The sequence below is a fragment of the Hyla sarda genome, chromosome 1 (genome assembly GCF_029499605.1).
Source record: "Hyla sarda isolate aHylSar1 chromosome 1, aHylSar1.hap1, whole genome shotgun sequence".
Classification (NCBI taxonomy): domain Eukaryota; kingdom Metazoa; phylum Chordata; class Amphibia; order Anura; family Hylidae; genus Hyla; species Hyla sarda.
In genome coordinates, this window is record NC_079189.1 from 494,401,571 (window position 1) to 494,424,609 (window position 23,039).

At 41.1% G+C, this 23,039-nt stretch overlaps 1 protein-coding gene across 7 annotated transcripts in view; it reads right to left on the minus strand.

The window, feature by feature from the left end:
- The window catches only part of COMMD10 (COMM domain containing 10), a 458,728-nt gene that overhangs the window by 260,646 nt on the left and 175,043 nt on the right, over positions 1 to 23,039 (minus strand). The window contains exon 6 of one of the 7 annotated variants that reach the window (XM_056537404.1): positions 16,544 to 16,869. The exons of the other annotated variants lie outside the window; for them this stretch is intronic. Coding sequence (XP_056393379.1) covers positions 16,675 to 16,869 — 195 coding nt within the window. The 3' untranslated portion in view covers positions 16,544 to 16,674. Of the gene's footprint in view, positions 1 to 16,543; positions 16,870 to 23,039 lie in introns of those variants that run through there. 7 annotated transcript variants of the gene reach the window in all.

A 23,039-nucleotide genomic window follows, 5' to 3' on the forward strand; every position in this document is an offset into this window, starting at 1 on the left:
TCTATCTTAGACAGACAGATAAACAGATAGATAGATAATAAATAAATAGATAGATAAATAGAAGATAGCAGCCTGCTTTCGCCATGCATGGAGTCGGCTCAGCTACTAAGCCCACTCTATACTTCCCAAGCGCACATCCATGGCTGATGTTGCCAAGGACTAGGGGGTACGTATAGCATGACTAAAATAAAGTTACATTACTAATTAAATTTAAAAGCATTCTAATGAATGTTTTAAAGATTACCTGATCTTGTTAAAAATTTGTAATCCTCCCAGTTCACTTCCTCCATCCTTTATTTGTATGTGTTAGTTTTCTACCATAATATTGCTCTGTATTTTCTGCTCAGTCTCACAAACTGAGAAGGGGCATTCCCCAGCAGGCGTGACATCTGAAGCCATACAGGGGAGAACTTCATTTATTTTAAACAAAGTATTTGAGAAAGATTTTTTTATTTATCATAAGGAGTGCAATAGCAAAAATTTGCTTTAATGAGAGTGTCCATTTAAGGTTCTTGCACCCTGGTACATTGCACGGAGCAGTACAGCCTCCAAAGGACATATGTATGGAAAAACATGGCCCAGAAGCACTGCTATTAAAGACGAATATCTGGGTATAGATAAACTTAGATAAAGCAGTCCAATATTTGTACAAAAACAGGCTCATGCACCTCTATGGCAGCTCAACTTCAGCTTCGTACAAAACATACCCAAGCCCTTACATGGACCCGTAGGGCCTCTTTTTCTAAGAGTGTCTGGTTTTTACTAGTGTAAAATGTTTCAGACTCATAGGATTCCTCTCTATTTACTATGGGGATCACAGATTTACAAGTCGGGAAAATTTTCTGACCAGCTATTTCTAGGTGGAAATTTCCAGCCATTTATTCACAGGATTTTCTGTGAATTAAATAATAAATAGGTCTGGTTTTGAAACCATGCCCCTTTTGGGCCGGTCACGCCCCATTGTGACATACCATGCCCCTTTTTTGGCTTTTCGCAATCCAGTGTCGGGTTAGTTGGATTTTCCTGGTGCGATATGTCTCAGACGCTGTGCACCAAAATAACTTTGAAAAAGCTAGCAAAAACTAGTGGGTTTAAGCTTAGTAAATGAGGGCCATAGTCTGTTAATGTAACATCTGTCGGGTCTTTACTCCTCATCTGACAGTCTACAATGAACAGTATCATGCGCTGCCTGCTTTATACCTTAAAGATTTTCTACTATAAAGTCTGGGGGGAAAAAATTGCCAGTTAATAAGGTTGTTGCTTCTGGTTCCCCATAAAGTTTATCCTGAGCTCTTAAGCAACCTCTATTTCTGCAATATAAATCAAGATGGAACATGGGGAGCGTGAAGACAAGAAACATGAAGCATTACTTTGCTGATCCACACATTTCAAATTATTTTATAGGATGTTACTTGGTGTGAAACTAAACAGCTGATAAAATTCTACCTCAAAATAAATGCCTTTAATATGACAGTCCAGATGGCAGCAATCTAAATTTAACCCCATGATCCCATTTAAAACAGGGATAGTTATTTAGAATGAGAGGATAGATAACTTTTCCATCCGTATTATATTGTGTTTTATCTGAAGTTGTGTTACTAAGGAGGGTTCATTTTATGATTAATATCAGGACTGGATTAATGTGGTTATGCTTTTACCTTGGACAGCTATATGGATATATCTAAGAGCCAGTCATTTGCACATACATAAAGTTTTCATTTATAGGAAATACAAGTTCCTTGAGTTATTCTTTTGTATACCTGATAAAATAACTGCAAAGTACAAGTACACTATGTAAGGGATAAGGGTAAAAAGAAAATTTTGCATGTATATCTACAGTTTACATAGTAAAATACAAATCTTCCACACACAAAAAAAAAATATATAGGAAAAAACAGGAATAATGAGGACAAAAACATACATCTTTCTAAAGACTAGATGACAAATGTGCTATTGAATCTATATTTCCTACAGTAACTATGTCTTTCTCTTGTGAGAAGCTCAGATATTTGTGCTCCAGACTTCTGCCTTAAAGGGAACCTGTCAACAGTTTAATGCTGACCGTCCGCGCACAGGGATTTACCGTAATTGACAGGTCTCCCTATTTTTGTAAAGAAAGTGATCTGTCATACCAGTCTGGTAGGGTGGGGAGAAGCTGCCCTAGTGACTTCAAGTCCTGAACGCTTTTAGGATAGGGTCAGACATTCGCAGCATACCCTTAAACAATTTTTCATTGCAGTGTTTTAGAGTTATAGACATGTGCAATAAGATAGGCTGGGAATGTTTTATGCTACCTGTTTAGGCAGCATGAAACTTATGGCAGGTTCCCTTTATGTTTGTAACATCCTTCATCCTTCTAATCTGTATACCATACCGCTCGAATTTTCTGCCCTCCCTCTTCCAGACTGGCAACCAATCACATACCCTTTCCCTTTCAATGTACAAGGAAGTATGTGAAACCTTTCATGTACCGTATTTTTCGCCGTATAAGACGCACTTTTTCTTCCCCAAAGCGGGGGGGGGGGGGGGGGGGGGGGGGGAGTCGGTACGTCTTATACGGCGAATACACCCCTATCGCGGCGGTCCCTGCGGCCATCAACAGCCGGGACCCGCGGCTAATACAGGACATCACCGATCGCGGTGATGCCCTGTATTAACCCTTCAGACGCGGCGATCAAAGCTGACCGCCGCGTCTGAAGGGAAAGTGTCACTAACTAACAGTCGGGCTGTTCGGGACCGCCGTGATTTCACCGCAGCGTTCCCGAACAGCCCGACTGAATAGCCGGGTTAGTGCTTACAGGACACCGGGAGGGACCTTACCTGCCTCCTCGGTGTCTTCTTCGTTCAGGGATCCCCTGTATGGCCGGCGCTCTCCTTCCTCGTCATCACATCGTCGCGTACGTGCGTCGGCGTGTGTAACGATGTGATGGCGGCGACGGAGAGCGAGGATACCCGGCCGGCAGCAGAGACGTTCCGGAGCGACGGGGACACGGCGACAGCGATGGAGCGACATCCAGGGCAGCGGTGACGGGTCCGGAGCGGCGGGGACACGTGAGTATTACCTCCTATGCAGTGGTCTTCAATCTGGGGACCTCCAGATGTTGCAAAACTACAACTCCCAGCATGCCCGGACAGCCAAAGGCTGTCCGGGCATGCTGGGAGTTGTAGTTTTGCAACATCTGGAGGTCCGCAGATTGAAGACCACTATTGGGTTCAAAATCTATTTTTTTAGATTTTGCACCTATAAATTGGGTGCGTATTATACGCCGTTGCGTCCTATAGGACGAAAAATACGGTAATAGTTCTGTGTAGAGCACAAGGTGGTGTCCTCTAAAATGTAGAACATGGCAGGACCATTGAATATACAAAGCACTTGCTACCCTTTGTCTCAACCACATCTCTCACAGACTGTAGGCTCTCACGAGCAGGGCCCTCACTCCTCTTCTTTAAATGATTTTGTGTATTATTGTAATATCTTATTTGTACCCTCAAAATTGTTAAGTGCTGCATAATTTGTTAGCTTCATATTAATAAATATTCATTATTATTATTATTCAACCTAAATTTTGTCAATTCAATAAAATGAACAGATTGAGCAGTTACTCCATTGATTTTCAAAATTAAAATTACATTCAGTAACGCTCCTCAATCCCTTTGGCTCTAGTAACGGAAAAAAAAAATAGGAAAGATTTTTGATTGAGGTCAGCGATTTAAAGAGGGTATGCAGAGGGTTTCATAGTGTGGTATAAAAAAAAAAAAAAACTCTACCCACCTCCAGTGTTCCCTGCTCCTGGGGGGTCGACATGTCATGCTGTAGCTTAGCTTATTAATGGCTGCTACAATGTCCTGCTTGGCTGTTATTAGCTGAGCGACAGTGTGATGTATTGGGCTCAGGCACCAGAAGGAAGACTGGGGCACAATACATCCCACTGCTGCTCAGCCAATCACCAGCCAAGAGTTGAAACATTGCTGCTGTTATCGATAAGCTGTGTTGCAGTGTGACGTGTCGACCCCCAAAAGCAGGAAGAAGGTTGCACTATGGTCCGGAGCAAGACACTGCACAAGTTTTTTTTTTCTTTCTTTTATATACTACAATATGGGTATACTTCTAAAACACAAATCTCCCTCCTGCTGCAAATCCCCTTTAAGCATGTGTGGTAAAGACATGCTGGACATTGATGTTACAGGCATCTCTTAACATGGTCATATGACTTTGGATATATTACAGCCAGGGCCGGCCTTAGGTGTTCAGGCGCCCTGTGCGAGCTAGCCTTGTGGCGCCCCCAACCACCACCCCCCCCAAAAAAAAACGTACACAAAGAGGAAAAAAAATCTTTGTGACAAATATTTTTATATATTTAATCAGTCCAATGTCCCACTTCACCAGTCCCCTGCCCCCCCTTAATCAGATGCAGTATAGTTCCCCCACATTAGGTGCAGTATAGTTCCGCCACATTAGGTGCAGTATAGTTCCCCACATTAGGTGCAGCATAGTTCCCTCACATTAGGTGCCGTATAGTTCCCCACATTAGGTGCAGTATAGTTCCCCCACATTAGGTTGGCAGTATAGTTCCCACATTAGGTGCAGTATAGTTCCCCAAATTAGGTAGCAGGTCCCCCGCATTAGGTAGTAGCAGGTTCCCCACATTAGGTAGAAGCAGGTTCCCCACATTAGGTAGAAGCAGGTTCCCCACATTAGGTAGAAGCAGGTTCCCCACATTAGGTAGAAGCAGGTTCCCCACATTAGGTAGAAGCAGGTTCCCCACATTAGGTAGAAGCAGGTACCCCACATTAGTAAGAAGCAGGTTCCCCACATTAGGTAGAAGTGGGTTCCCCACATTAGGTAGTAGCAGGTTCCCACCCCCCCCCCCCCCCCCCCCCCCCCCCCGCACGGACTCACACACACACACAGACACCCACACATGTACACACACATGCACACACACATATACACACTTACCTGTCCTCCGCTGCGCTTCCCTCCGATGGCGGCCTGACGAGTGACGTTACTGATGTCCTCCTGTGCGGGTCTGCGGAGGGACGTCACATGCGCGACGTCCCTCTTCAGACTCTGGGCGGCCAGCCAATCAGAGATGCGGAGGAGGGCGGAGTAAGTGAAACCTCCCTGTGTAATGAATAAAACTGTGCCCTGAAGCGGAATGTGACCCTCTGCATAGGAACACAGTTGAAGGAGGGTAGTGGGAATGGAATGAGAGGGAGCGGCCTGCAAAGCAGAAAACTGTGTCCCTGTGCGGAGGGTAACATTCCGCTACAGAGCACAGTTTTCTTCATTACTCCGGCATTTAGCGCTGCTTGCCAGAAGCAGCGCTGAATGTCTGAAGAAGTTACCTGCCCAGCACCTCATATCGGAACTGCACGTCGGGCAATACAAATAACATTTTCCTGGTGCGAGCTGTGTCGGCCGCCCGATGCCCCTGTTGCTATGGCGCCCTGTGTGGCCGCACAGCTCGCACACCCCTAAGGCCGGCCCTGATTACAGCAGCCAATGCCCCTTTTTCCTGGATATTGGGGGCTTCAGCAATATAAGCAGACCCCAACAACTAATACGTTGAGCATGTTAAAATCTTTGAAAATATCATGAATAAGAAGAGTAGAAAACACAACTGCCCTGTACAATGAACACTCGGCCGTTCTCTGTAAGTCTTCTCATAACTCTTCTAGGCATTTGCTTCAACAAACTCAGCAACAACCATAACTTTGTAAAAAATGTTGAAGTTGTTCTTACCAGCTATGCTTAATGTTACCCTACTGTGTTATTTGTTTTCAAGCCTCAAACAATCCTTCAGAAAGAAACAGCATTCAGTATGATGAAATACTAAACTGCTCTCCAGATCTGCTCTGCATGAAACCTACCAAAGGCGCAAAGTTCGGTGACAGAAAATAGCTTGTGCAGCATAACAATGCTGAGAAAGACTTACTCTAAATATCAATCTAAAACACTGACGGTAATTTTCAACTAAGGAAAAGTCAGAGACCATTCAAAAGTCAGAGTACATTTACCTGTCATTTACCTGTCAGTCAAAAATGTACAATGAGTTTTTTTTTTTTTTTTTACCACAAGACCTCAAAAAAGGTGTAAAAGAAAAACAAAATGACAAGTTTGAATTCATTCTTTCAATTCTTAAAACATAAGTAGAAAATGGAAATGTACCACCTAGGGAAGTCTGGGTAAATTACTAAAATTGTCACTAGTATCTCATGCCATCATCTTTGGAGAAAAATCAAGTTATGGTCTGATGGTAGAAGGGAAAAAAAAACAGTGCTGAGATAACATTTTTAAAATATCTGAGATGTGGATTAAGATTTTATTAATTCTATATACAACCAGTCTATTATGAGTTAATACCACACCCATTCTGAAGACGTAGCTATGAGCCAATGCAGACAGTGGCTACAAAGAGCGTTATCCATAGTGGACAAAAAACCAAGCCCATCCCTTTATTATTTCAGAGTCTACTTTTTTTTTAATAAAAAGGATGTAATGCTTTATTTCTCGAATCACGGTCAGCATGAAACACCAAAGGACTCCAGGATCATATACATTTATGAATCATTCTGAAATCACAATTGTAACTTTGTCAAAAATGGAGCTCTGAGACATCGGTATGGTCCTCCGGCTTTGATGGACAGTTCTCCTCCTATACACACAAAGGGAGAGGGCCAGCAAAACACCCCAGTGACTCAGAGCCTTGTTTCCAGAAAAACAACTAGGATTACTCTGTAAATCATAGATCAGTGATAAGGAAGCCTGTCAAACCTTCCTGCTGTCTGTGGTTCAAGCAACAAGAAACTAGTGATAAGTTCCCTTAAAAATATCTAAAAGAGATTACAGCTAAGAGCTGGAGCTACCAAAGGACATCCTGTCATACACTTATTGGATAATCCTTCTAACAACAAGGGAATGAACAATTCAGACAACCCTATCAAGGCGCCCATACAGATAAATAGATAGACAGAGGTTATGTAAAATCAAATAATCCCAGGGATGCCATTGGCTCAGACCTCTGATGAAGCTCTGAGAGGCGAAACATGTCAGGGGAGCTATGTGTCTGAGTTTTTAATAATTCTGTGTTACCAGGCCATTTTTATCATCTCAGCATTTGGAACAAAATGTACACAATCGCTGAGGCAGCGGAGTACCCCTTTAAAGAAGAAGTCTCATGCCTGATCAGTACAGAAAAACGTATCCCCTATCAAGCGCTGTGGCCCCCCAAGATCGCCTGTATGGAGAGCCGAAGATAGCCGAATGGATAGAGATATATGGAGGGGGCGTGGCGGCCCCCGCTTCGGGTGGGGGTCGTGACGCACCACTCTGAGGGTGAGCCAGCGCTTCGAACAGACAATCGTGGGGGGCCACAGCGCTCAGAACCCCGCGATCTAAAATGTACCCCCTATCGGCAGTTTTTCTGTACTGATCGGGAATAAGACTTATCCTTTAAGGCAACCCTTAAGTATACAAAGCAGGGAAACTGTTTAGAGCAACATAGTGACCCTAAGAGAAGTCCAAGGAAGACATATTTAAGAAGCTGCTGCTGTTTTTAAGGCACTGAAAACAAGATGTGGAACCGGGGGGGAGGGGGCATTTTAAAGGGGTATTCCAGTGAAAAAATATTTTTTCATATCAACTAGCTCCAGAAAGTTAAACACATTTGTAAATTAGCGCTGCGGAATCTGTAGGCGCTATATAAAATAAATAAATAAATAAATCACTTCTATTAAAAAATCTTAATCCTTCCAGTACTTATCAGCTGCTGAACTTGAGTTGTTCTTTTCTGTCTGACACCAGTACTCTCTGCTGACACCTCTGTCTGTCTCAAGAACTGTCCGGAGTAGGATAAAATCCCCACAGCAAACCTCTCCTGCTCCGAACAGTTCCTGAGACAGACCGAGGTGTCAGCAGAGAGCACTGTCTGCCAGGCTGTAGCATTTGAATCGTTGAGCTCTGCCTCCTTGACACTTGACTGAGAAATAAAAAGGATATTTTATAAGTTTGGCAACAACTGTGAGCTCAAGGAAAGGTATTTTTATATCCTAACAAAGTTTGCTTTCCAGCAGCATCTTCAGCTGTTAGCAGAACACAGGCAATTTTCCTTTTTGGGTTTTTGTTTCTTTCTCCTTTCTAAAAGCCATATGGGTTTCTTTCTTTTTTTTATTTTTATCTACAGAACTTTCTAAAAGTCTTTTTTGTGGCCAATTGTACTTTGTAATGACACCGTTCGTTTTCTGTAAAATTTACTGCGAGTCCCCCAAAAATTTTTTTGTAAGGGTAAAAAAGGTACAGTCAAAATGTACATGTTATCCTAATTCTTCAGGTTTGTACATTTACAACTATACCCAATTTTTTTATATTTTTTGTTTTGTAAATTATTTTTTCTAATGATTTACTACTTAAAACATTCTGGAGCCAGTTAATATGAAAAATAATGTTTTTACTGAAATAACCCTTTAAGTTATCTCTATAACATTCGTACAAGGTTCTGTAAGAACAAATTCTATGCAGGTGACCATACAAAAAGGGAGCTACATTATTCATTACAAATAGCTTTGGGAATATTGGGAAAATAACATATACATATTAGGTGCCCAACTGTGGTAAGACTGCAGTAAATATACAGTGGCTTGAAGCACAACACACAAAGGCTTGGAAAAAAAATAAAAATAAAACAGAAGGTAAAACTTGCAAATATACCAGATTACAACTCCCAGAATGGGCACATTATTCCTTAATTGCTAAACTTTAACCATGATTTCCACCTTTATTTCAATCAGATGTACTCATTTATGGGCACATCTGTGCATATTTTTAAGCTAATAGGCCAACCTTTCCAATTGCATATGTCTGTACCTTAAGCATAGTTGTTCATGTGTAAATAATTCTGTAATTGGAGAAAACAATGCATCATTATGAATTTGCCCAGTAAGTATCGGGTAAATGCCATGGTTAACCACAGCATTCTGTTACATGGAGAGCGGCTTTTTGCAATTAGTAGAGAATAGATTGTAGACTGAAGAACCAGCTAGTCATATATCCAAGCATAATCTCTCGTAACTGTATAAAGGTGGATTGGCCTGGATACATCTCTAACAGCTGCTCTACAAATGAGAAAATATGGCCTTAAGGCTCATATGTATTAAGGTAAATGTAATAGAGACTAAATAAAATCTGTATCATATTTCTAGGAAAAAAACTAAGAAATTAATTAGGACCATATGGATTAAGCTTGTTGCTATTTTTTTTCCTTTTCTTTCTAAATGCCACCTTTCCAGTAGTCCAATTCTACACTGCACTGTAACAGGATTCCACCAACACTTAAGTCCACCAAATCTTTTATTTTGCTCTTTTCCACCATATCCCTAAAATCTACATAAAAATATATGTATTATAAAATAAAAATATTGATTTGTTGATTGTTTTGCCAAGCATCTGTTTTAGCAGTATGAAATTCTGTTTTCAGGATCTCAGGTTGTGAATTTCATATAATACAACTCAGCTTTATACAATGCATTCAGAAAGTCTTAAAGGGGTACTCTGCCCCTAAATATGTTATCCTTATCCAAAGGCTAGGGGATAACCTGTTTGATCGCTGGGGTTCCGGTCGCTGGGACCTCCCACGATCTCCAGGCAAACCCTGCAGCATTCATGAACACAGAAGCCTGGGGCTTCCATGTTTGTAACGTCACGCTACGCCCCCTGCATTCATAGACATGAATAGAGGGGGTGTGACAGACGAGGTAATTTCCCGATCACCTCCCCGAGATAACCAGCACATATAGATCCCATATTTAGACGCTGTGATCAACTTTGATTGTGGCGTCTAAAGGGTTAACGCAGGGCATCGGTCCGATCAGCGATGTTTAAAATTAACCATGAGTCATGGCTGCTGATAGCAACTGGGACCCACCGGGTATGAAGCATGCTTAAAAACAATCAGAACGTTTTAAACTGTGTGAGCGGGACCAGGGTGTACAGGTATGTCCTTGGTCCTTAAGTACCAGGACGCAAGGGCATACCTGTACACCCTTCGCACTTAAGGGGTTAACATTATACTTTAGCAGTTTCAATTTTTTTTTCGCACATGGCCAAACCAAATCTTTATAGTTCTCTTGTTTCAAAAATGAGAAATTGTTAAATATTTCAATTTGTAAATTTGTATTAAGGGAGGTTTCTTTTTTTCAGTTTTTAAGCAATCATTTTGACATGTTTTTGAATTCATCAAAACTCCTCATCAAGAGGTGCCAAGTCTCTTATACATGATTTGTTATATTTTACAATGTATATGATTTTTTTACTATTATACAATGGTACTACAGTTTGCTAGTCTCAATACCAATAGCCTAAATAGTCCTATGCGTAGAGCATATTTGTGGAGGGAGGTGAAAGCTTTAAAATGTGATGTCCTGTGTCTCCAAGAGACACATCTTTTGCAACAGGATGCCGTCAGATTGTCTCACAGAGCATTCCCACATATTTTTCACTCACACTATCATTCTAAAGCAAGAGGGGTGGCAATTTTAATTAAAAACATGGTAGCATTCTCTAAAATAGCAGACCATGTGGACCCACTAGGGCGGTTCTATATATTGATATGCTCCCTTAAAAACAATGTTACATATACAATTGTATCGCTATATGCCCCCAATACAGCACAACTGTCCTTCTTTCGTAGAGTGGCTCGGAGGGTTAGATCAGTGAGACAGGGTCATGTGATTATGTGTGGAGACTATAACTTGACTGTTGATCCACAGGTAGATACTACTTCACATGTGATAAGATCCTCCCCATCCTTAGCGACGTCTCTGTGGAAGGAGGAGTATTATGACATATGGCGTATACATCATGGTGGGGAGCGTGATTACACATTCCGTTCTGGGGTACACAATGTCTACTCCCGTATAGATCTTATACTGATTGACAGATCCCTGTTGTCACTGGCAAAGGAATCTTCCATAGGTTTGATCAAATGGACAGATCATGCAGCTATAATTTTAACAATATCAGAGCAGTATGATTCCACCCAGGCATATATTTGGAGAAGCAATTCCTACCTACTCTCGATACCACAGCATAGGGAAAAGATTAATTCAGATCTGACTGAGTTTTTCCAATATAATGCACCTTCTTCGCCCAACCCCAGTATACTATGGAATGCACACAAGGCTAGCAGTAGAGGCTCTTTCATCAAGCAGGGTGCGATATTAAAGAAACAAAAAGAAAAACGTATTGCAGACTTGCTGCGTTCCATCCAGGAGACGGAATCTAAAAATAAATCCTCACCCTCCTCTACTTTAGCGGATTCCCTTAGGAGCCAAAGGCTAGAACTCAGGGGCCTGCTATTAGAGTCTTATGAGCGTGCCTTTCGTAAAACCAAAGCGACTTATTACACACAGAATAACAAGGCAGGGAAACTACTTGCAGCACGTCTTAAATCGCGGCAACTAAAAAGCAGACTCCCATATATCATTCATCCGCAAACTAACCGAAAATTGCAAGCACCAAAGGATATAGCAAATGGGTTTCAATATTACTATTCCCGCCTCTACAATCTTAGAGATTCTATATCTACCCAGCCAAATTTAGAAGCAGAAACTAATTCCTTCTTGTCATCTTTGGACCTTCCTAAATTAACACAGGCACAATTAAATCTACTTAACTTACCTATTACACTATCTGAAGTAGAAACAACAATAAAATGCCTCCCAAAAGATAAAGCTCGGGGGCCTGACGGGTTTGTCAGTCATTATTATAAACAATTTAGGGCCATCCTTTCGCCATTACCTTACCCAAACCTGGAAAGACCCCTGATGTGTCCCAAAATTTTAGGCCTATCTCATTGCTTAACCAGGACATAAAAATCTACGCAAAAATATTAGCGTCCCGCATAGCTAATATACTTCCTCATCTGGTCCATGTGGACCAAGCGGGATTTCAACACTAGAAGGATGCTGGGAGTACTACACCATGTCTCCGTTAGAGGGACACCCATGTTGGCTTTGGCCCTAGACGCGGAGAAGGCGTTCGACCGCCTTCGGTGGTCGTTCGCCTTCTCCGTCCTCCAACATATGGGGTTTGAGGGGTCAATTGTGATGGCCATAGAGTTACTGTATCATAATCCTACGGCTAAGACCTTTGTGAATGGGGCATTATCGGATAATTTTTCCCTAACAAACGGCACTAGACAGGGATGCCCCCTGTCCCCCCTCATATTTGTGTTGGCCATGGAGCCTTTGGCTCAAGCGATACGAAGGGATGCGCGGATTAGAGGGGTGGAAATAGGGGGAAGGACACATCCTATTTCTCTCTATGCAGACAATGTTTTTCTGTCCCTAAAAGATCCAGAGAAGTCGTTGGAAGCAGTAATGGAAATAATCTCCAACTATGGTAGACTCTCCTACTACCATTTAAACTCATCTAAGACCCAAGCCTTACCAATTAATATGTCCCCACAACAAATTGCCCTTTTTAAATCCACATACCCTTTGACTGGAGAGATAAGGGGATTGATTATCTGGGCACTACATTAGCAGCATCTCCATCCTTAATATACAAACTAAACTATGATTCCCTCCTGGAGGAAGTGCAGAAGGAGTTGGATGATTTCTCTAAAAGTGAGATTTCATGGACCGGCAGAATAGCCACAAAATGTTCGTTCTCCCGAAATTTTTGTATTTGTATCGCGCCCTGCCTGTTGCTCTGACAGACAAATTCTTCACAAAGGCCCACTCAATTCTTTCTCAGTTTGTCTGGGGTTATAAGAAACCACGAATAGCACGACATATTATGACAAAAACTAGAGACACAGGAGGATTGGCTATGCCAGACCTAAAACTATATTACATAGCGACACTAGTATCTATGCTTAAGGGGTGGGTACAACCTGATAGTGACATACCTTGGATACATCTTGAACAGTCCTTAGCATCACCTTATGTGTTGAAGGATCTACTATACTTATCGTTTTGGAACTGACCTTTACCTAGAGGCCTGGGTCCAACGGTGACAGCAGCACTTGGGGCATGGCATTCATTTCACAAAATATCTGACTCAAGTACCATACCCAACATCTCATGTCTTTCATTAACCCTCATTCAAGCATTACTACCACAAACTAACATGAGTGGTTGGATAGCCAGTGGTATAGCTTGAATTACAGATATTTTTCTCAACAATACACTATTACCCTTCCAGGACATTTGTACTAAATTCTCCCTACCTACTACTGACTTCTTTAAATACTTACAAATATGCCATTTATTGCAGGGGATGTCATTGTCGGGTCTCAGGATGGATACACTTGCCTTCCTATATATAACACGGGCCCACAGGGGCATTAAGCCCTTCTATAATGCCTTAATACACCATACCTCCTTTCTAAAATCCCACCCTCTTAGAAGCTGGGAGGGACCTACAATCCTCATTTACTGCAGAGGAATGGCAGGGAGCCTTTAAAATGTCACGCTTATACTTAAAATGTTCTTCACATGTTGAGTCTGTTATGAAAACGACTTTGAGATGGTATTACACCCCAGATCGTTTGGCCCTTATATACCCCTTGATTTCTTATAACTGCTGGAGGGGCTGTGGTTGCAGAGGATCTCTGCTGCATGTATTGTGGATGTGTCTTGGCATTCAACAGTACTGGTTGCATTGTAAGAAACTGTTGAGAGAAATATTCCCCTGGCCAACCTTATGGTCTCCCCAATTGGTACTCCTCTTGAGAGGGGTGGATAATATTCCTCTAAAAGGAAGGGCATTGACTTGTATAATATGTGCAATTGCTAAAACTGTATTACTCCGAAATTGGAAATCAGTCGAAGTCCCGAACTCAGAAGACCTACTTGCAGGAATTGGAATTACATGTACATATGAGAAAATTATTTCTTTTGGAAATGACACTTACCATTAATATCTCTCTAAGTGGCACTACTGGCTGGTATCTCCGTACGGCCAGAAGACACAATCCAACTCTGTAGTGTGACACAACAACAATTACTAATAGGCCAGAAACAACTATATCTATGTACCTATAGAGAATACTATTATAATCATTCACAGCCTTGCAAAAGTTACTTTTCAGTATGATGTTTATCTAATAGTCCTTGTCATAATAATGATAAGATAATAAGTGAATATTCACCAATGTTGATTTCACTGTTTTAATGTTATATTATTGTGTACTATTGTTACAGTATCACAACGGTTGCCGGGTATACCTGGCTTGTTTGTACTTTTCTTGAAAAAAACAATAAAAACAAATAATAAAAAATAATAAAAATCCTCATCAGATTTTTCTACCTACCTTCTCAAAACATCACATAATCTAGATAAGATGGTGAAGATTTAGTTTTCTCTGCATTCCTGGGAGAATTATGATTTTTTTTCACCAGAGTTTGGCACATGTCATCTACACTCTAACTTTAAATTGGCTTATTTTTATTTATTAAATTTTTTTTACCCATTCACAGCAAACTATTCCAAAACTAAGAAAAAAAAGATATGTAAAAAAGAAACAAAAAAGAGAAGCGCACTAATGTGCCATGATTCTGTTGATCAGGTGTATAAGGATATATGAGAGGTGTTGCGCTCACCTGAGCGTGTTGTGTTCTAGGCACAACATCGTTAGCTGCTTTAAGTCCCCGATCTCTGAGGGACATGTGGTTGAGGGCTGCTGGCACCTCGCCGTCATGGGAATCGGTCCTGGGCGTCTGTTCAATAGAGGTAGGTATGGGAATCTATGATCCACAAAAAGCACGGTGCTCCAAAAGCGCTCCTTTCCAGGGTGGAGGGTGTAATGAATAGCCGTAAGTCCAGAATTCAGTGAAGCAAGGAATTATTTTTAATCATACAAGGTGATACAGGGTTAACTGTAACCAAAGGATCTGATGAAGAGGGGGTCCCTGCCCCTCGAAACGTGTTATCCCTGTATCACCTTGTATGATTAAAAATAATTCCTTGCTTCACTGAAGTCTGGACTTACGGCTATTCATTACATCCTCCACCCTGGAAAGGAGCGCTTTTGGAGCACCGTGCTTTTTGTGGATCATAGATTCCCATACCTACCTCTATTAAAACTAAGAAAAAGGCTTTGGTGCTGAATATTGTGCTTTATATTGTCCTGCCACAAGTAACACCAGACCCCAGTACCCTGCGCCTGCAGTGCAGTTGGCCCCTGCAGAAGCAGCTTACTCTGGCATTGAGGCAATGTTTAGGAGGTGAATAAATTGCTTCAAAGAAGAACACCGGTCTAAACGTGGCGCTGGGCACAAGCGGTCATACAAATGGATAAAAGCAATGGTAATTTATTTTCCCATCATGCAATGCATTTCACTGCAGCAGCAGCTTCATCAAGCTTGCAGCAGCAGCCTGATGAAGCTGCTGCTGCAGTGAAACGCGTTGCATGATGGGAAAATAAATTACCATTGCTTTTACCCATTTGTATGACCGCTTGTGTCCAGTGCCACGTTTAGACCGGTGTTCCTCTTTGAAGCAATTTATTCCATTTCTACGTTTGACTGGTCGGCTGCGGACACCACCACTATTTGCGCTCACCATTGTTGTGTATGTGGATACACAACTACCATAGGTGAGTGGTGTAATTTTTATTCTATATGCCTCACAGGTTTATCTTTTAATACACCATGGAGCGCTGTATCCCCTTTTAGCTGTTTTATGTTTAGGAGGTAACTGTTATTGGACACATATCTAAATCATAGCAAATTTTTTGTCTAAAAAAATCGTCAAACCTGGCTGACAAGGCCGAATAGCGTTGTGTGAGCCCTTGTTGATGATGGATTAATGATGATTGATGGATTAATGATGCAAGTGGTGCAATGTGGCGCAAACTGGCAGACTGTCGAACATGAAAATTGAGCCAAGTACATTAACCAACTAGCCGAGGGATAATAACTCTAATTGGATAATGCCAACACCCAAAAGTTATACTGTTGGAAAATCTAGAACATTTTGGTAAATTTGAGCGGTTGTAGTAAAATACCTCTACTAAAGTAGCTAGTCATTAGAATTACAGGATTGTCGCAACCCAGAAAAAGCCAGCAGGTCTGGAGAAGTATAGAAAAGGAATTATGATGAACTAGCCAACCCAAGAACTGAAAATTAAACTACATTTTACTCTGTTCCTCTAATACAGATCCTGTGGTAAATATGCTAAACTAGATAGGCTCTTGGCATAATACAGTAGATTTTATGTAATAAACTAATATTTATAATTATCTCCACAGACAGCAAACTACTGCAACACACAACAATGATATTACTACAAAATAGTATGTAACAGTGACACGTCACAAATACAATCCCAAAAGGTAAATCAATAGACAATCTTGTGCCTGTCAGTTGAATGCAAACCATTTTCATTGTTTGCATTTGCAGGTGTTCTTTAATGCAGCTAAATTTATAACCAGATTATTATGTTGCACATTCAGTTGGTTACAAAACACGTCCGGCAGCGCTGTGTTCTCTACAAATCTCCAAAAATAAAACAGTTAGTCATACCTGAGTCTCTATTCTTCTTTATTAACTTTCAATACACACAGCAGTTTTCCAGGAAAATATTTATTGTGGTCACGCCAAGGTTAACTCACTCTTTATTAATCTTTTGACTTCTCTAATGTGTTCCTTATAAGAGCCTGTGAGAGTCATTGCCTTACAATGAAGTTGGTAGAAATTATGTCCTTTGTGTCACATGCCTTCGCAATAAATATACTTGTCTTTACCTTAACACAATATTGCAAGTGGGTGCCAAAAACCTCACTTATATTAGTAGCAAAGGTTTCCCATACCATGCGTAATGTGCTGGTTAGCGAAGAGTCTACGGCACTTCTGGCAGAATGCTAAATAAAAAAGGGGAAGAAAGGTGTGAGATCAATATACTTAGATAGCTGAAAGAATAATACTTCATCTCCCGGTTGCTGAAGGCTATCTGGACTGTGATAATTTTCTGGGCGGTGTTGCCAACAGTAAGTGCTGATTTAACCCCTTAAGGACTCAGCCCATTTTCACCTTATCCCCTTAAGGACTCTGACCACTAGGGCCTTAAGGACTCAATTTTATTTTTACATTTTCGTTTTTTCCTCCTTGCCTTCTAAAAATCATAACTCTTTTATATTTTCATCCACAGACTAGTATGAGGGCTTGTTTTTTTGCGTGACCAGTTGTCTTTGGAATGACATCACTCATTTTACCATAAATGCCATGTATGGCGCAACCAAAAAAATACTATTTGTGTGGGGAAATTGATAAGAAAACCGCAATTCTGCAAATTTTGGAAGGTTTAGTTTTCATGCTGTACTCTTTACGGTAAAATATATATGTTTTCTTTATTCTGTGGGTCAATACCATTAAAATGATACCCATGATTACATACTTTTCTATTATTATACCGCTTAAAAAAAACAATCGCAAACTTTTTAACCAAATTCGTGCGTTTAAAATCCCTCTATTTTGCTGACCTTTAACTTTTTCATTTTTCCGCATAAGCGGCAGTATGAGAGCTCATTTTTTGCGTTATGATTTGTAATTTATTTTGATACCACATTTGCTTATATAAAACTTTTAATACATTTTTCATAAATTTTTGGGGGAATAAAATGTTATAAAAAAGCAGCAGTTTTGGGACAATTTTTTTTTTTTTTACGATCACACCGTTCACCTTATGGGATAATTAACATTATTTTTTAATAGTTTGGATATTTACGCACGCTGCGATAACAAATATGTTTATTTAAAAAAAATCACACTTTTAGGGGGGAAATCTGACAATTTAAATTTTTATTGGGGAGGGAATTTTTAAACTTTTACACTTTAATAGTCCCCATAGGGGACTATTTATAGCAATCTTTCGATTGCTAATACTGTTCAGTGCTATGCATAGGGCATAGCACTAATCAGTGTTATCCGCTATCTTCTGCTCTGGTCTGCTCGATCTCAGACCAGAGCAGAAGATGCCAGGAGACGGACGGATGCAGGTGGGGGGACCTCCGTCCACCATTACAGACGATCGGATCGCCGCGGCAGCGCTGCGGGCGATCCGATCGTCCATATAAAGTGCTGCACTTCTGCAGATGCCGTGATCAATCAATGTCTGTATTGATCACGTTATCTGAGGGGTTAATGGCGGACATCAGCGCGATCGCGGATGTTGGCCATTACCGTTGGGTCCCTGGCTGCTATCCGCAGCCGGGATCTGCTGCGCATGACCCAAGCATCGTTCCGATGCTCGCAGTTATGTATAGGACATAAAAGTACATCCTGGTGCGTTAAGTACCACCTCACCAGGACGTACAGTTACATCCTGCATCGTTAAGGGGTTACAGGGGTTATCCAGGAAAAAACTTTTTTATATATATCAACTGGCTCCAGAAAGTTAAACAGATTTGTAAATTACTTCTATTAAAAAATCTTAATCCTTTCAGTACTAATGAGCTTCTGAAGTTAAGGTTGTTCTTTTCTGTCTAAGTGGTCTCTGATGACACGTGTCTCGGGAAACGCCCAGTTTAGAAGCAAATCCCCATAGCAAACCTCTTCTAAACTGGGCGTTTCCCGAGACACGTGTCATCAGAGGACACTTAGACAGAAAAGAACAACCTTAACTTCAGAAGCTCATAAGTACTGAAAGGATTAAGATTTTTTAATAGAAGTAATTTACAAATCTGTTTAACTTTCTGGAGCCAGTTGATATATATAAAAAAAGTTTTTTCCTGGAATACCCCTTTAAGGACACAGCCAATTTTTTTTTTCCTCCTCGCCTTCTAAAATTCATAACTCTTTTATATTTCCATTCCCAGACCCATATGAGGGCTTGTTTTTTGCATGACCAGTTGTACTTTGTAATGAATTCACAGATTTTACCCTAAAATGTATGGTAAACCCCAAAAATAATTTTTTGTGTAAAGAAATGTAAACGAAAATCATAATTTTGCAAATTTAGGGGGGGGGGTTGTTTTTGCACTGTAAAATTTACAGTAAAAATTACATGTTTTCTTTATTCTCTGGGTCAATACGATTAAAATGATACCCATGGTTACATACATTGTACTGCTTTTAAAAATTCTCAAACTTTTTTTTTACAAAATCAGTATATTTAAAATTGCTCTATTTTGACCACCTCTAACTTTCTTATTTTTCCGTATTCAGGGATGTGTGAGGGCTCATTTTGCGCCAAGATCTGTAGTTTGTTTTGGTACCACCTTTGCGTATATGTGACTTTTTGATTGCTTTAATTACATTTTTTGGCAGTTTGAGCTTTTTTTCACATTTATTCTACACTTTTTTTGTCCCAATAGGGTACTATTTATAGCAATCATTAGATTGCTAATACTGTTCAGTGCTATGCATAGGGACTAGGACTGATCAGTATTATCGGCGATCTTCTGCTCTGGTCTGCTGGAAGGCAGATCAGTGCAGAAGACCCCGGGAGACGGACAGAGGCAGGTGAGGGGACCTCCGTCCACCATCTTGTCTGATCTGATCCCCGTGGCAGTGCCGCGGGCGATCAGATCAGCCATTATAAGTGCCGCACTGCCACAGATGTCGTGATATGTATTGCTCATGGCACCTGAGGGGTTAATGGCAGACATCAGCGCGATCGCTGATAACCGCCATTACTGGTGGGTCCGCGGCTACTGACCAGGACCAGCCGGGAATGACGAAAGCGCAGCTCCTGCACCTGTGTCACAGCCACGCCGTAAATGTACGGCGCTGTGCGCTAAGTGATGCTAGGCGCATGTCCTTAAAGGGTTAAAATAATAGAAAATACCATACATTAATTTTGCAGAAAGTGAAAAACTTGTACATAGTGAAGAAATAGCTTTAGTCAATATTAAAAAAAAAATCTACAGGTTATGTGGCCGGCAAGTGAAGTGATGAAATAGTGCTAGTAGTGGCAAGCAGACAACAGGCAGTGGTGCACTAGTGATACATATAGCCAGGCCTTGTGATGCCTCCCCATGGGGGAGATTTATCAAACCTGTGTAGTGGAAGGGTGGTGCGATTGTCCATAGCAACCAGATTGCTTCTTTCATTTTTAAAAAGACCTGATTGGTTGCCATGAGCAACTTCCCCACTCTTCTCAGATCTCAGGATCTGCTCCCCCAGTATAAATGCACAACCGCATTTGGGGTTGAGCACCTCCAGCCATTTGAGACCACGTTTTTTTGTTGTTTGTTTAAAATGTTATACTTGGAGGTGTGTAAACTCCAAAATTAATGCGCCTTGAACATCTTCAAGGCAGCATTAAGGTAGCACCTGTGAGGCCAGGCACCCATATTAGCCAACTCAGGTGGGGCTTGCAACTTGCCTCCCTCCTCCCATTGCATGTGTGCTCAGTCACGCTGGAGGGTATCTGGGAGGAAGTTGTGAGTCGACCGAATGCTGCCGTAATTGCCCACTGGCCCCTGTTTTGCTTATCAAGCACAGGTAGGATTTGCATAGGTCCCGTGCCATCTGAGAAACCTTGGCGTTGGTGTGCGGGCTCTGGTGTGTCCTTAATATAAGGATACACTGGCGAATGTCTCAATTTTAACATCAGTGTTGAGGGATAGCCAATGTCATTGTATACATCTACCACAGTAGTGCACCCATATTCCTGCATTGTATTCTAATTGTTACACATCCACACCGTTTATCTGGTGTAGGATTCTATTGTGGCACTTGTAGTCCACTGCAGGCATCCTCCATTGTATGCATTTTTATGCTGGGGATTGCCCCTAGCAACGGACTACAAGGGCAGGATCTGCTCCCCCAGTATATATGCACAACCGCATTTGGGGTTGAGCACCTCCAGCCATTTGAGACCACGTTTTTATTGTTTGTTTAAAATTCCACTCTTCCTCTACACAGGTTTTGATAAATCTCCCCTTATGTGGTTACTTAGAGCCATAATATATGAATGTGTACCCTGGCTACGCCTTACTTTTTTTTTTAGCAGTGGAAGCACTGTGCTGCTTTTCTGCATCTAGTAGAACAGAAAATTTCCACTTAGCAAGATACCGTAAAGAGATAGGTACACCCCCACCCTTTGCAGCTGTTGGATGTCTGGGCTTGCTGGGAGTTGCAGTTTTGAAACAGCTGGAGGTCCACAGTTTGGAGACCATTGCTTACTTTTCAAAAGTTCGGTCCAGCAGGTTCACTGAACTGTTTTCCTGCCTTGGAAGGCTTTTTTCTCAAGCCTTCAGTTGCAGCAGTGTCGCCATCACTAGCTACTGAGCTGATCAGACCAACAGGCCTGCTGACAACATCATCATCTTTAAACTCTTCATTGTCCCCTCCAAGCCTCTCAAACTTCTGATGTCTGGTCATGGGCTCCAGCTCCCGCCTATCATGATGCCTTACAAACTCACTACCAGACCCACCTCCACAAGACCCACCTCCACAACACACTCCAAAGGCTGACAGTGACACAACTTCTCCTCATTGCTAATGTTCTCCTTCTGCTAAACACCAGGGGGAAGAGGGGAGGGGGTGATGCAATGACAGAGATGATGGAACAGACTGTCTAGGAAAGACAATTCTGTAATTTCATACACTTCATACGTCATATCGTCAGACTCTTCTTCCTGCCACTGAAAAGACCTTGAACAAGTCGACCAGTCCACAGGGGCCTTATTATGTACCGAAACCACGCAACCCCTGGAAGACAGTGATAACATTTGCTTGTTGATGCTGCCTGTACTGGTGCAGGTACTGTCACCAACATTCATACTGGCAGAGAGCATGGCAGGGGTGTCCTGTCCTCTACCCTGTCCAACAATACTTTTACCAGACATATATATACATATATGTGTATATATATATATATATATATATATATATATATATACACACATATCATATATATATATATCATATATATATCTATATATATCTATATATATATATCTATATATATCTATATATATATATATATATATATATATATATATATATATATATATATATATATATATATATATATATATATACTACCTCCATGTTGGCCTTGCACCCCACCCACCTCTATCTACCATGCTTACTGAACTGTTCACACAGAGGCATATACACAGTGTTGGGTCCGTCCCAAGGAGGCTACCTTATCGCGGTGGGACGGTCCAAGCTATTTGACCGCCGGCGGAGACAAATTTGCGAGCTAAGTGCCTCACTATTTCATAGTTTCACATTTGCATCTATTACACCATAGCTGTATAGCTCTCCATGTTTTAACTGCCTTTTCATGTTTCACCTATATCCTTGTGCTGGCAGTGTGCTGCTGCATTCTTCTGTTGCTGTATATCTAGCCTAGTAGCGTGCACCTGTAGGCCAGGTCCATATAATAGTTTGGTATCAACTAAAGTGCTAGCTGACTAATTCTTTGTCTGTATATATATCTTTTAAGTTGGAGAGGGTTTTCTTTATGTTTTGGGGTGATTTTGTCACCTTTTAGTTAACTTTTACTCTCAATGCTATCAATGAGTGTTTATGCTAAACCACGCTACTAATGCTGTTTTATTATAAAACCCAGAAAATACACGTAACTTATCTTAAGATGGCTATGCCACATTCACACGCTTTTAAATGTGTACTTAAACTTAGGAAGAAATACTATATGTTTGAGAAAACCCACAAAATACAAGTAAGTTCCCCTATAATTGGTATTTTACGTTCATAACACTATTAGTGGTATTTATGTTAAAGTACAGGTCAGCCCACAGCTTTGTTCAGCTTGTTTGGTATTGTAATGGGATAGATTTTATGAGAAAGTTTACGGTACTGCAGAGGACAGGTCACTGTCTGAGGTCAGTCCACTGATCAATGCTTTTCTCAGCTTGCACTGTGATAGCTTTTATGGACTGGGCACAACTGGATACAGTACTGCAGGTGACAGGAGATCAATGTCTGATGTCAACCCATTTATTAATGATTTGTTCAGCTTGTTTTGAAAATCTTTTGGATTTGTGAAGGCTTTCAGGGATCAATAGTTCTTGCTCTCTCTTAGCTTTCTCCTTCCAAAATTGCGGCCGCAGGGCAG